General features: G+C 51.1%; 2 protein-coding genes and 1 long non-coding RNA gene across 3 annotated transcripts in view; 1 reads left to right on the top strand and 2 right to left on the bottom strand.

Annotated features, from left to right (window-relative positions):
- LOC146756439 (uncharacterized) overlaps positions 1-4,926 on the top strand; it is a 5,908-nt gene extending 982 nt beyond the window's left edge. Inside the window, exons 2-5 of the mRNA XM_085524395.1 lie at positions 170-262; positions 3,040-3,183; positions 3,900-4,041; positions 4,227-4,926. Coding sequence (XP_085380521.1) covers positions 170-262; positions 3,040-3,183; positions 3,900-4,041; positions 4,227-4,323 — 476 coding nt within the window. The 3' untranslated portion in view covers positions 4,324-4,926. The remainder of the gene's footprint in view (positions 1-169; positions 263-3,039; positions 3,184-3,899; positions 4,042-4,226) is intronic.
- Positions 4,927-8,343: 3,417 nt separating this feature from the next.
- Positions 8,344-10,711, bottom strand: LOC146756440 (uncharacterized). Its single transcript, XM_085524396.1, has one exon. The coding sequence runs from the start codon at positions 10,709-10,711 to the stop codon at positions 9,083-9,085; it is 1,629 nt and encodes a 542-aa protein (XP_085380522.1). The 3' UTR covers positions 8,344-9,082.
- A 197-nt stretch (positions 10,712-10,908) lies between these two features.
- Positions 10,909-13,023, bottom strand: LOC146756441 (uncharacterized). Its single transcript, XR_014937409.1, has 3 exons — positions 11,896-13,023; positions 11,582-11,708; positions 10,909-10,983 (listed from the first exon to the last, which is right to left on the bottom strand). It is a non-coding gene; the product is annotated as an uncharacterized LOC146756441 (long non-coding RNA).
- Between the last annotated feature and the right edge of the window lie 1,110 nt (positions 13,024-14,133).

The raw sequence follows: 14,133 nt of genomic DNA on the forward strand, positions 1-14,133 counted from the left end.
TTGATGTCAGACTGTGAAATCAATTTTTTTAATCTTAATTCTGCTTCAGAAACAACATCTGATTCCCATGCTCTCTGCTTGGTATTTTGTCTTTTGATGCAAACACGTAAGCCCCATTGGTGCCTGGTTCAGCAGTTCAGCTTCCTTTGCACCCTTTGCCTGGTTGTAGGGAAGGTAGCAGGCTCTGATTCAATGACGGTGTTGTATGGACCCAGTATTTATCGCCATGTATCCAAAGGTGCAACAGTTTCTGGAAACCCAGGTGGGATCCTATAGGTGATGGTTCTCTCGCCACCAAGTATCCAGTTGCCAGCAGTGGGTGAGTTCACTGGGACTTTGGGGATGGGAGGTGCCAACTAGCAAGCCTTCAATATCTGCTACTAAAATCAGACTTGGAAGCATGTTACACGTGGGAAATACACTTGGTGCAGGAAAGGGGATTTCCTTAGCCATCAAAAAAAGATGAAACTGCAGATCTATCAACAAAAATGTAAGCAAGTGACACTTGACTTGGCGGGTCTGTGGGAAGGTCAGCTTCTCCGTGTTTGTATTTCAGCCATCATCCTCCACACTGGAGAGGATTTATCTGCTTGGCTTGCTTAATTGCAGCACGTTTCACACGCGTGGATAACCTGTGCATATTGCGTCACTACCCCTGTGGCCTGAGCTGGTGCACCAGGCTGGAAATAATGCCTTCTTGGGGTTGTTGAAGCTCTGCAAATGTTTGCCAAGCAAAGTTGTGGATGCTCCATCCCTGGAGGTGTTCAAGGCCAGGCTGGATGGAGCTCTGGGCAGCAAGACTCTGTGGGTGGCATCTCTGCCCGAGGCAGTGGGGCTGGGGTTCTGAGTTCTTCACTGTCCCTTGCAAGCCAAGCCATTCTATGATTCTGCATTTCTATGATGTAAGCACCAGCCCCACAGCCCTGGTGCAGTGCATCACAAGAGCAGCAGCCTGCGGGGAGCCACCACCCAGAATCACAGAGATGTGAGGTCACAATGCCCCATCCTATGACTGTGCTGAGCTGCATCATGAGCTCACAAGGCCTGGCTGCAGGCTTGGCTCAGTGCGACACTCACTGTGGCTGCAGCGGTGGTGTTGGAAGCGTGGTGCAAGTGTGGGGGCGGCCATGGACCCTGCCCGCCTTGTCCTCTTCCTCCTATTGGTGGCCATGAGTTTCCAGGAGAGCTGTGCTGCTCCGTGGCGAGCACGGGGAGCAGGTGAGTGGGTAGAGATGGGACCCAAACTGAGCAGCGCTGGGAGCAAGAAGTCAGGCTGTGTCCCCACGGCCCTGTAGTACACTTGCCTGGGGCCTGCCTTCCATGGGGGTGTTGCTGGGTAGGGGGTGATGGGCATCTTCTTCCACGTAATCTGTGAGAGATGTGGCACGTGGCCCGGAGAGAGCACTGCATACGCTGCCAGGTGCCAGCCTACGGGTCATCCCGTCCACCCTGCAACTTTGGAAATCATGACCTGAGTTATTCTCCACATCCAGTTACTGAGGGAGAAGGAGATCACACCATATAGTGCATATAGTGGGAACTTCTCTCATCTGTTCTTGATTCTAGATGATGAGCTTCGTGCTCCCTTTCCAGATGCTCCTTTGTATCCGGACTTCATGCCTGTGCCTGGGGGACAACCCAGGGGTAAGTTGTGAGTTTCTGTTTCCTTGGAGGCTGAAACGTTCATGCTCTCATGGTTTACCTGGGTGCAATTTTACTGGAGATCCTCTCCAGGTCTTCCAAGCCTGTTTGTGCCCGGAAGGGTTTGCACAGATGAGCCATGAGTATTTTTTCTCTCGGAGAGCTGCAACATTTCAGTGGGAAGGTTACCGCTGCCCCTCTGCAGCTGAGGGAGCCCAGACCTTTGTATTCGGGCTGTGGCATTCCCCAACCACCGCCAGACCCTACAGGTCACTCAGGGAAAAGGAGGCCCCCACATGTGCCGGAAGCTCTCCTCACCTGTGTCTGATCACACTTGTGTCTGCAGGCCCTGTCCCCTGTATGCTCTGCTACTCAGTTGATGCTGTAGTGTGTGACTAAAACTTTTCATGGGTCTTTGGTTGCAGAAGTGCCCCCAGTGTGGGCCTTGCCCGGTCATCGATTTCCTCCTGTGCTGGAGCCCAGCTGGAATCCCAGCAGTGAGTACTCTGTCTTCACTGACTTGGCTGACTCGCCGCTGATCTTCAAAACTTCATGCACGTGATATTTAACTTCATACATTCTGTTAAGGTCCAGAAAGAGAAGAGGATGAATCCAAACGAAGAAAATACTCTCAGGGCTCATCCCGTCTCCTGAAGCGACTGCTGAAGGAAATGGAGAAGGCAGAGCGTGGTGGGTATACTTCAGTCTGTTCACTGTGGGACCTGGGAAGCTGAGGTGTGATATACAGGTGTGGGCAGGCTGTAGCCTGCACAGCAGGAAGGGATGGGTCAGAGCCGTGCTGCAGCCGTGTTCCGTGTATCACCTTGCAGGTGCTGTCAAGCACCAGAGCTGGTCTGCTGCCAGATGGTCTGCATCCAGCCAAGACCCAGAGGCAGCTGCTCCCCCAGCACAACCATTACTTGTCAGAGCTGCTTTGTGCAGTCGTTGGCACCCAGATGGCAGCAAGTGGCAAAGTGGCAAGCGCTGTGCTTCTGTTCATCCAAAGCCCTCTGTGCAGCTGAGCAAGTTCAAGGCAGGAGGAGCATCCCGAGCAGGGTTGGCTGCCTTTGCTAATGCTGGAAATGAGGTGGAGATGCTAATTCTGAAGGCTTGGACTGTGTGTTAGAGCTTGGATTTCAGCCTGCAGCTACCTGGCTGTGACGGGCTGGTGACAGCACAGAATGTGAGGGCCTTGCACAGGAGCTGATTCCTCAAGAGGTGTGAGGGAGTCAGCATTGTTCAATAGCTGGGAGGACCCAAATGCCCTTGGGTAACAGAGGGGCTCACAGTGTACTTGGGGGGGGGCCTGGACTTTACCTGAGCTCGGAACTGGAGAAGCTCAGTTTTTGATGAGGGCATGTGACATCCCAATCCTACTGCCCTGCTTTCTTTCTAAAGGAACGGACCAACAAAGTGAGAGGGATGCACTCCAGGAAGGTGGATATCCCACACTGCCAGTCCCGGATGCACTGCAGGAAGGCGGTTATCCCACACTGCCCGTCCCGGACAGAGGAATGCAGGCAGCACCAACTGGCATGCCAGGTAATTTCTGTCCTATGATCATACGGTGTCACGAACCAGAGTCACTGCGTGCCTGCAGGCTCTTGCTGCCAGCTGTTGCACACCAGGTCAGCAGCCAGACCTGAGCGTGTGAGCATAGAGCACATGTAAAAGAAGCCAGGGGTGGCTCTCTGAAAATGGCTGGCCTTCGTGGGGTGTGGAGAGTTGTTCCAGCAATGTGCCAGGGAAGGTACTTGCAGACCTCTGTGACCCTGCTCAGCTTCCACCGCTCCCAGATCGCAGAGTTTGCCCTTTTGGAACGAAGCCACCTGAGGGTGATGAGCAGGGTCTTGTGTGGTAGGAGCCTGCAGGAGTGTTTCTCCCCTGGGCTGGCTCTGGCTGTGCCCTGTGCTGGCTGAAGCCTGACCTTCAGCCTGGGGGGCATCCCACAGGGGGAGCTCAGGACACGCATGCCGGGAAAAGCGTGAGGGATTCTGCTCTGTAGCTCTCCCCACGGACCAAGCCCAGACCCCAGGGTACAGCCCCAGCTCTCGGCCCAGAGGAGGACACGGGTAGTGCCTGTGCAGCCTCTCCGTACCCAACGAGAGGTGGAAGCAATCCTTCTTGTCCTCCGGTGCTTCGGCACCAGAGACGGAGGCACCCACTGACAAAATGACCTCTTGGGTCCATGAAGCACACTGAGAGATTATCTGTAGCGCAGCTGAAGGTAAAGTGGGACATTGTCTCATTTCTTCCAGGGATGAACACAGGCAAAAGCACAGAGGCTGCTGCTCACACATCTGTGCGGAAGCGCCGCATTCCGGTGACGGTCTCAGCGATGCTGCTGCCTGCGCTGGTGCTGGCCGTTGGTGTTGTGATATGGGTGCTCAAAGACTACCTGTGAGTTGGCCTTTCCCCAGAACACCTTATTGCTGCATTTGGCAATGAAGCATTTGTGGTGCCAGGATCCTGGACGGCCAAATCAGCCGCTGGCAGTACACTGCCAGGACTTAGGTTGCAAAGTCTTTCAAGTTTCCCCTTATTTCTTGTCACTGAGTAGTGCTTTCTGAAACTCATTCTCACAGAGCGCGCAAGAGGGAAAAGAGAGCAGCAGAAGCAGCAGATGGAGCTGGGGAAGGCAACGAGACAGATTCTGACCCAGTCAAACAAGAATCTCCGTAATAGCTCCAGTCCGTTCCATTCTGCCATTGAAGAGGCCCGAAGTCTTCAAGGTCATCTGGAAGACCAGGAGCTTGAACTGAAAGCCATGAAAGAGATCCTTGGGAACAGTCCTGAGTGCTGCCTTCTGTCAGAGGATGGCCCTGAATGTGAGAGCAGAGCTTTTGTCCTTCATCCTGCATACTCCAGGACAGGTATCACCAGCAGTTTAAAGATTCTTAGCTCGACACAGCTACATTCTTGTTGAGGGTCCTAATGAGGACCCAGAAAACGAGCTTCCTCTGACTGCCGGACAAAACGTAATGTCTTTGGAGATGTGGGTGAGAATGGCTGGTTTCAGGGAGAGCTGACAGATGGCACAAGAGGACTGGTCCCTTCCAATTTGGTTGCGGAGCTTTCAGTTGATGAACTGGATACACCTGGAGATCCTGTCAGAATTCCTGCATTGCTCCATCTGCAAGACTACCATTGTTCCACTCAATGGAACAACTCGATGTTGAGCAGAATGTGGTTGAGCTCCTTCGGGAACTCTCTGAGGCGACTGACAGCGGAACTGCATAGCTTTATTGTATATTAAAAACAACCAAACAACTGTCCCCTCCCTCTCCCTTCTCCTCGCCCCCCTCCACCCCGCCCCCCCCCCAAAAAAAAACCAAAAAAAAAGACAAAAAAACCCCCAAAAAACCCTAAAAAAACAACAAAAAACAACCCACCCCCAATAAAACAAAAAACCAAAACCAATTAAAATCTCAACGCTGTTCTTTTTCTGGGATACACTGAGGTGATGCTTCTTCTAGCTTACGCTTTGCAATGAGTTTGTGTCACGGAGTTCTCTCTAGAGCTCACTCGGTGACAGCGGGAACAAGCCTGGGGAGAGAAGGAACAAAGAACCTCCCCTCTCTAACAGTGCGGTGCGGCGCAGCCGAGAGGGGAAGGTAAGGGAGATTGTGAATGGGTCTAGGAGGGAAAAAATGAAAAAAAAACCAACGATCTGAGAACGAACAGCAGTTTAACGAACCCAGTGACACTAAACAACAACGATGTTGCAGAACGGCAGGAGAAAAGCAGACGATCACACCTGTCATTGACATATGATCAGCTAATCTCCTTTATTCCTTGGCTGCGTATACCTTTATAATACGGATAATTAGCTCATACATATTGCAAAAGTGGAGCTCATCATTGGTTCCCAATTACATACCATCCTTGTGTATCTTAACGGCTTGTTGTTATCAACTGAAAGCTACTCCCTTGCTGAGTTCCCAGAACAGTGGCTAGTTACTCACCATCCCAGGGCATCCTGTTGTTCTTGCTGTCCTTGCAGGTGGTATGGCTGCTTGAGAAACTGATGGCCCATACAGGCAAGAGTCCAGTCCTGCCCATCTGTAAGGCAGTTTTGCTTACCTTCCAAGGGTTATCTAGGGTGTGTGGAAATCGATCTCCTCTGATCTTGCTGATTAAATCTGCTAGTGAAGAAATTCCCATATACAAGAAGGGTCATAAGGAGAACCTGGGGGACTACAGATCTGAGGGAGCTGGGTCTCTTTAGGTTGGAGAATCATAGAATCATAGAATCACCCAGGTTGAAAAAGACCTTGAAGATCATCAAGTCCAACCACAGCCTAACCAGCACCCTAACTCTAACAACCCTCTGCTAACTCATATCCCTGAGCACCACATCCAAATGGCTCTTAAACACATCCAGGGACTGCAACTCAACCGTCTCCCTGAGGAGCCTATTCCAGTACCTAACTACCTTTTCTGTAAACAAGTGTTTCCTAACATCCAACCTAAACTTACCTTGGTGCAACTTGAGGCCGTTTCCCCTTGTCCTGTCACTTCTCACCAGTGAGAAGAGACCAGCCCCACTCTCACTGTAAGCACCCTTCAGATACTGGAAGAGAGCGATAAGGTCTCCCCTCAGCCTCCTTTTCCTCAGACTAAACAGTCCCAGCTCCCTCAGTCTCTCCTCATAGGGTTGATTTTCTAAGCCCTTCATGAGCCTCATTGCCCTTCTCTGGATCTGCACCAGCACCTCCATGTCTTTCCTGTACTGAGGTGCCCGTAACTGAACACAGTACTTGAGATGAGGCCTCACCAATGCTGAGTACAGGGGCAGGATGACTTCCCTAGTCCTGCTCACCACACCATTCCTGATACAAGCCAGGATGCCATTGGCCTTCTTTGCCACCTGTGCACAGGGAAGGAGAGACTGAGGGGTGACCTCATTAGTATTTATAAATATGTAAAGGGTGAGTGTCAGGAGGATGAGCCAGGCTCTTCTCGGTGACGTCCAATGATAGCACAAGGGGCAGTGGGTACAAGCTGGAACACAGGAGAAAAACTTCATCACAGTAAGGGTAACAGAACACTGGAACAGGCTGCCCAGAGAGGTTGTGGGATCTCCTTCTCTGGAGACATTCAAACCCTGCCCAGACACTCCTGTGCGACCTGGTCCAGGTGTTCCTGCTCCTGCAGGGGGATTAGACTAAATGATCTTTTGAGGTCCCTTCCAATCCCTGACATTCTGTGATTCTGTGTTTGTATTGGTTCCGTTACCCCTATGATGGGTGAGGTCCCTCTTCAATAAGCAGCAGAATCAGGTACCATTCAGACCTCCTGCTCAGAGACCCCCTATGTGATTGTTTTATTTTCATTTGCTTACAGATAGTTTCTGTTTGTGGTTGTGCTGCTATGATAGTATCAACATGTGTTATATTACCTCAAGGGTTTAAAATGGGCTTTTACTCCAACAAGTAAATATAAAAAGACCATGACACTGGAGACTTCTACTGCTGTATCATTCTGTGGGTTGGGGTGGCCTACATTCTGTGGCTACAATGTGTGGGCTCAGCTGTGATCCTGTATTGTTTTCTCCAATGTGCTGATATTGAGGTTGCTCTGTGGCAGATGCTACTTCTGGCACTGACTTTGCATATATGCTGTTTTTTTGCAAAGGCTTTAGACTTGCATGTAGTACAGCTGGGCTGATAGGTGGTAACTTGAGCTGCTGTAGCTGGGGGGGGGGGGGTATCAGCATGGGTTCACCAAGGGGAGGTTGTGCTCGACCAACCTGGTGGCCTTTTATGAAGATGTCACTAGCTGGGTGGACAGGGGGAGAGTGGTAGATGTAGTCTACCTTGATTTCAGTAAGGCTTTTGATACTGTCCCCCATGACATCCTTATAAAGCTGAGGAAGTATGGGATAGATGAGTGGACAGTGTAGTGGGTTGAGAATTGGCTGACTGGCAGAGTGCAGAGGGTTGTCATTGCCGGTGTGGTGTCTGGCTGGAGGCGTGTAACTAGCAGCGTCCCCCTGGGGTCTGTACTGGGTCTGGTCTTGTTAAACATCATCAGCGACCTTGATGAGGGGATAGTGACCACCCTCAGCAAGTTTGCTGATGACACGAAGTTGGGAGGATTGGCTGACACGCCTGAAGGCTGTGCTGCCATTCAGCGAGACCTGGACAGGCTGGAGAGCTGGGCAGTAAGAAACCAGATGAGGTTTAGCAAAAGCAAGTGTAGAGTCTTGCACCTGGGTAGAAATAATTGCATGCACCAGTACAGGCTGGGGGAAGACCTGCTGGAGAGGAGCTGTGCATAGAGGGACATGGGCGTCCTTGTGGACAACAGGTTGGCCATGAGCCAGCAGTGTGCCCTTGTAGCCAAGAAGGCCAATGGCATCCTGGGGTGTATTAAAAAGAGCATGTCCAGCAGGTCGAAGGAGGTGATCCTCCCCCTCTACTCTGCCCTGGTGAGGCCTCATCTGGAATATTGTGTCCAGTTCTGGGCTCCCCAGTACAAAAAAGACAGGGATCTCTTGGAGAGAGTCCAGCGGAGGGCCATGAAGATGGTGAAGGGCCTGGAGCATCTCCCCTATTAAGAAAGGAAATGCCTTGTCCAGAAGCAAGCAGTGGGCTGGAGAGGGCACCAAAACGAAACCCTGCTTGCACCTTTCCCTCTCCTCATTCCACATACTGACATTTATTTTAAGAGCAAAAACAAGACTACAGTGAAGAAAGCTCCAGAACAACTCAGCTACTTTATTCACCCCCTTCTCTTTCCACTACAGAAGATTCTCAGAAAACCTCCAAGAGCCACCTTACTGCTCTGCTGACCCTTCTCTGGGATGCATGAGTGCGCTCAGAAATGACTGAGAGCAACACATGCACACAGACACACAGCAGATCCCTACACAACCGCTTCTCCACTAGGAAACAGAATCAAAAAGCAGCTGGTGGAAGAGTAGAAGTGGAAAGCGGGCATAGTGAGAGAAGTGCTTTGGGCAGCAAGGAAAGGCCATCTGAAGCTCCTGGGTTAAGTCCCTTCTGCAGAGGGTGTCGGTGATGCCGTCTCCTTTGCAAACTCTTCCTGCATGGGGAGAAGCATTGGTCTCCCTCATCCCTGGGCTCTCCAGCATCCTGAGAGTCTCTCCTGCTGGGGGTTTTCCCATGAGAAATGAGGCACCAGCCCTGAGAGAAACTCTTCCTGCAGGAGATGCACTCCTAGTAGCTACCTGTCCTGTGGACTGCAATGTTTAATGAGGACTGAGCTTTGCATGAAGTTCTTCTGGGAGTGCGAGGAGCTCTCTGCTCGGCACAAAGCCCTTCTCACACTCAAGGCTTCCTGCCATTTCAGCTCACTGGTGCAGACATTCTGGTAACACAGCAGATGGGATTCTCTGAGGGAGAGAAAAGACAAGTTCCCAGGCATCTCCCTGCATGCAGGCCTGGCCAAAATGTTCTAAAATGTCCAACAGAAGCTATGGTCTCTCTCCTGTGTGCATATGCTGGTGCAGCTTCAATTCAGAACTCCCTTTGAAGCTCTTACCACACTCAGGACACTCACAGGGTCTCTTTTTCTTGTGGATGCTCTGATGCAGCGTCAGCTCAGAACGCCTTTTAAAGCTCTTCCCACACTCAGGACACTTATAGGGTCGCTCTCCTGTGTGCATGCACTGGTGCATCTTCAATTCAGAACGCCTTTTGAAGCTCTTCCCACACTCAGGACACTTATAGGGTTTCTCTCCTGTGTGGACACGCTGGTGCATCTTCAGTGCAGAGCTGCTTCTGAAGCTCTTCCCACACTCAGAGCACTTGCAGGGTTTCTCTCCTGTGTGGATGCGCTGGTGGAGCTTCAAATCAGAACTGCTTATGAAGCTCTTCCCACACTCAGAGCACTTATATGGTCTCTCTCCTGTGTGGACACGCTGGTGCACCTTCAGTTTATAGCTGCTTCTGAAGCTCTTCCCACACTCAGAGCACTTATATGGTCTCTCTCCTGTGTGGACACGCTGGTGCACCTTCAGTTTATAGCTGCTTCTGAAGCTCTTCCCACACTCAGGACACTTATAGGGTTTCTCTCCTGTGTGGACACGCTGGTGCATCTTCAGTTCAGAGCTGCTTCTGAAGCTCTTCCCACACTCAGGACACTTATAGGGTTTCTCTCCTGTATGGATGCGCTGGTGGAGCTTCAAATTAGAACTGCTTATGAAGCTCTTCCCACACTCAGAGCACTTATATGGTCTCTCTCCTGTGTGGACATGCTGGTGCACCTTCAGTTCAGAGCTGCTTCTGAAGCTCTTCCCACACTCAGAGCACTTGCAGTGTCTCTCTCCTGTGTGGATGCTCTGGTGGCGCTTCAAATTAAAACTGCTTATGGAGCTCTTCCCACACTCAGAGCACTTATATGGTCTCTCTCCTGTGTGGACACGCTGGTGCACCTTCAGTTCAGAGCTGCTACTGAAGTTCTTCCCACACTCAGAGCACTTGCAGGGTCTCTCTCCTGTGTGAATATGATGGTGGACAGTTAGGCTGGAACTCTTTTTGAAGCTCTTCCCACAATCAGTGCACTTAAATGGTCTCTCTCCTGTGTGGATGCGATGGTGGATGGTGAGGCTGGAACTGGTTTTGAAGCTCTTCCCACACTCAAGGCACTTGTACAGTCTCTCTCTTCTGTGGATACACTGGTGGGAAGTGAGGCTCCCACTGTCCGTAAAAGTCTTTCCACAGTCAGAGCACTCAAAGGCTCTCTCTCCTGTGTACATGCACTGCTGGCCAGTGGGGTGGAGTCTCCATTTCATGCTCTCTGCAGAATCACAGAACTCGTAATGCCTCTTTGCTGAGTGTGTGCACTGGTGGCTAGTGATGCTGGAATCCAGTTTAAAGCTTTTCTCACACTCAGTGCATGGATTCTGCTTTTTCATCTGGCACACATCCTTGCTCCTGGTTTCCTCAGGCTGCTTTGGACCTATGTTGAAGTCCACTGGGTTCCTCAGTGTCATTCCCAGATGCTTTCCCAGGGGCTTCTTGATGTGCTCACCCTGACCTTGCTGCAGGACTTCCTGGACATCCCTTCTGATTTCATCCTCAGAGATGCAATTCCGCTGCATTTCCGCTACACAATTTCTCTGCGGAACCTCCTTTGTATTTCTGATCCCATCAGCTGCTGGATGACAGAGGAAATGCAGCAATAGCACACGGTGCCCAAAATAAAGCACAGGCAGAGAAGGCTCTTACAGCCCCAACATTCCCCTTCCCTCCACCACCTCACCTGGGCTGAGGTCTCCTGGCATGGCCTCAGGGCTATGCACATCTGGGATCCAGGGGTCTTCCCCTCTTTCAAGCAGGGAGATCACCACGGGCTTGGGGGCTGGAAGTGGAGCTTCAGGGAGAGAAACAGGGAACAAGAGAGCATTTCCCTCATGCTGGCACAGTGCCTGTTCAACAGTTCCACTCTGTGCCCCTCCCCAAGGAGAAACCACCATTTAGGTCTAAATGACACTGTGCCTACAGCTTCCCTTGGAGCAAAGAATGTTTTGACATCTCTGAACATTGTGAAGGGATATTTTTTCTTTCAAATTAACTTTACAACAGCTTATTTGTTTTCTTACAATCTACCAGTGGTCAAGGCATCAAAATGTTGATGGCAATTGCATGGAAAATCCTCAATTCCATAGCAGTAACCAGGGATTCATCTGTGAGCTGGAGCTGGTGGCACCAAGCAACACACAACACAAGGGCTGGTTTTCTCCCTCCTGGCTGATGCCTGCTTGCCAGCACTGACTCTGTGGCTTTGATCAGAGTGCCGTGCATACTAATCCCTTCTGAAACTCACGCTTTTCAGTTTCTCCTTTCTTGCTGGCTCTGTGGTGTAAGTCAATATGTAGCTGCATGGTGTTTATTCAAGGCCCGGCTTGCAGAGGCTCATTCTGCACAGCCAAAGGTGCCCTAACGAGGAGGAAAGGCAGACAAGCTCTCACCCAGCGAGGCCACACACTGGTATGTCTCCAACATCACGTCCCGGTAGAGCTCTCGTTGCACAGGGTCCAGCAGCGCCCACTCCTCCCTGCTGAAATACACGGCCACCTCCTCAAAGCTCACGGGCTCCTGCAAACAAAGAGGCTCCTTGCTGGGAACAGCCAAGGCCCAGGCAAGCAGCTCGCACAGGACAGAACCTCACACCCCAGCTGCTTTTCTGTCCCGAACACACACGCTGGCTGAGGGCATCTCCCTCTTCCCCTGCATTCACATCCCTGGCCCCTTGGCCTCTCCTGCCTGCTTCCCCAACCCCTACCTCAACTGGATGTGCTGCAGCCATTTGCTGCTCTCCTGCAGGCTGGGATGATCACGGCTGGAAGGCAGAAGTTGAACTGGAGCCTGCAGAGAGAAGAGAAATGGCAGGGGAGCTGTGAGGGAATGCAGCAGTCCCAGTCCCAGCTCAGCCCTTCTGCAGGGCACTGCCCAGCCTTGCAGAGGAAGACAATGAGCTGCAGCACAGGAAACAATCTGGCTCAAAGAGATGAACCGTCACAAAGCTGTCTCAGACTGGGAGGCTGAAACAACTGGTAGCTGACACTTAGTTCAACAGCTGAGACTGAGAGGGGACTTAAGACAAAGCACGGCAAGGAGGCAGTCATCTTACCCCAAAAGAGGGAGCAGCCCAAGTGCCCCTCCAGCTCTGCTGCACAGCAGCAGGCTGCACCACAGGACCTGCCCTCGAGCAGGGCTGTTTCTGCAGCTCACACCTGCACAGAGATCCCTTGCAGTTTGACATCAAGACTCCTTCTCAATACAGATCTTCTGTAAGACACCCGTGGTTACTTTGGAGCTTTCATGTATTCTCTAAGGTTCTGTCTTAGAGGGACTGTGCACGTATGATTCCTTCCACACAAAGCCTTGACCAAGCTTGGGACTAGGAGAGGATCCAGCCACATCCTAGCTCCTTACCTCTGTGGACTGAAGACATGAGAAAAAAAGGGGAACTACTCTGAGCCTCGTGACTCAATGGGAGGGCCTCCTGTAGGTGTGTGCGTAACCCTACCCTCCATGCAGTAAATAACCAAGTGTATCCAGCCACCTCCGATCCTGTTGTGTCACTGTTAAATCACTACAGCATATCCCTATTATATCAACCAATATAGTCCTGCTTCTCCCTTAGGAGTGTATGCTGTGTTTGGATCCACTTGTGACCAATGGGCAAAGTCTGCAGGATGGCAAGAAGGGAAACAAACCGATGACAAGAGACATGAAGCGCATCCCAAATTCTTCTGTGAATGTTCTCGTGGCAACTGCTGTAGTTGAGCAGCAAGCAGAGGTCACTGGGGCAGTAATAGGATGCAAAATGGGAAAGGTGTTATCAGCATCGTGTCGGGTTTGGAAGTGACATATGAAGCAAAGGAGAACTGCACCGGTCCTCCCAGAATCAAAAGTGACTGATATACCACAATATTTCTGCTGCACTACGTGGTGCAAGTTGTGCAGGTAATGCTTATTCACACAATAAACGAAGACCTCCCCGAGTCGCCTACAATCCTTTAGGCCACACATCCTCCACCTGTAGGGTTTGGCTCCAAACAGATGCAAAACTGCACCCATAGCACTAATTAAAGGCACTGCCTCTACACAGTTAAGGCAAACAGAGGCAGCAGAATGACGGCTTATTGCCTGCCCTAGCTGCAGTTAAGGAAACTGAAGAGTGATACAGGAGGAATGGGAAAGGGGAGTTTCATTGGAGGTCTGAGTGGTGAAGGAAGTTGAGGACATACAACAAGGACAGCCTGTGCCAACTGGGGGATCTTTTGATTGACTGCAAGCACGCCTAAAGGGGACGGCTACCCAGGAAAGAGATGCAGAAATACTGTTAGAAAATGGTATGGCCATCCAACCATCCAGCAGGAGGTGCAGAAAAGCACCTGGTTTATGGAAGAACACCGTGAATGCAGCCCCCAACACACAATCATAGCAAGCCTCAGCACAGATGGCAGCTGCCAGCAGAGCAGCCTGCTGGAGCACCACCTCCACAGATCCATGAGGGAACACCTGGTGGCAAATGGATTAAATCCTCTGGCAGATGTCCGTACATCCTCTCAAGAGTGGAAGTAGCCCTGGGCTTGCTGAAATCAAGCAAGCCCTCAGAAAAGGGTTGGGAAAAGTACTCTGTAAAGGTGACTGATGTAGTTCTCAAAACCACCTACTGCTGATGTTACCTAAAAGTGGTGATGGCTCACATTCCTCAGGTAAGGAGGACCTCCTAAGGAAGTGCAAAACGGCGAGGAGTCAACTGGATGGTTCACACTTCTCAAATAAATTGGATGGCTTACTTAAACATAACAATAAATCAACAAAACATCCAACCACACGGAGATTATTTTTCCATCTCCTGAGAAGAGAGAGTATCTGACAGCACTGCAGCCAAACCAGCCTGTGACGGTCACAGCCACCACCAGCCGATGCAGTCAGCCCACAGGCTGCCAGCTTCTCATCGTCTGCTCCAGAGCCCAGTGCCGGAGCTGCTGCAGATGCTGAACGTGCT

Source organism: Coturnix japonica, chromosome 27 (genome assembly GCF_054131305.1).
Source record: "Coturnix japonica strain WE chromosome 27, WE-NBRP24, whole genome shotgun sequence".
Taxonomy (NCBI): domain Eukaryota; kingdom Metazoa; phylum Chordata; class Aves; order Galliformes; family Phasianidae; genus Coturnix; species Coturnix japonica.

Bases quoted from the DNA above. Each gene is read 5' to 3' on its own strand.
- LOC146756440 (XM_085524396.1), bottom strand. From the start codon at position 10,711: ATGCAGCGGAATTGCATCTCTGAGGATGAAATCAGAAGGGATGTCCAG.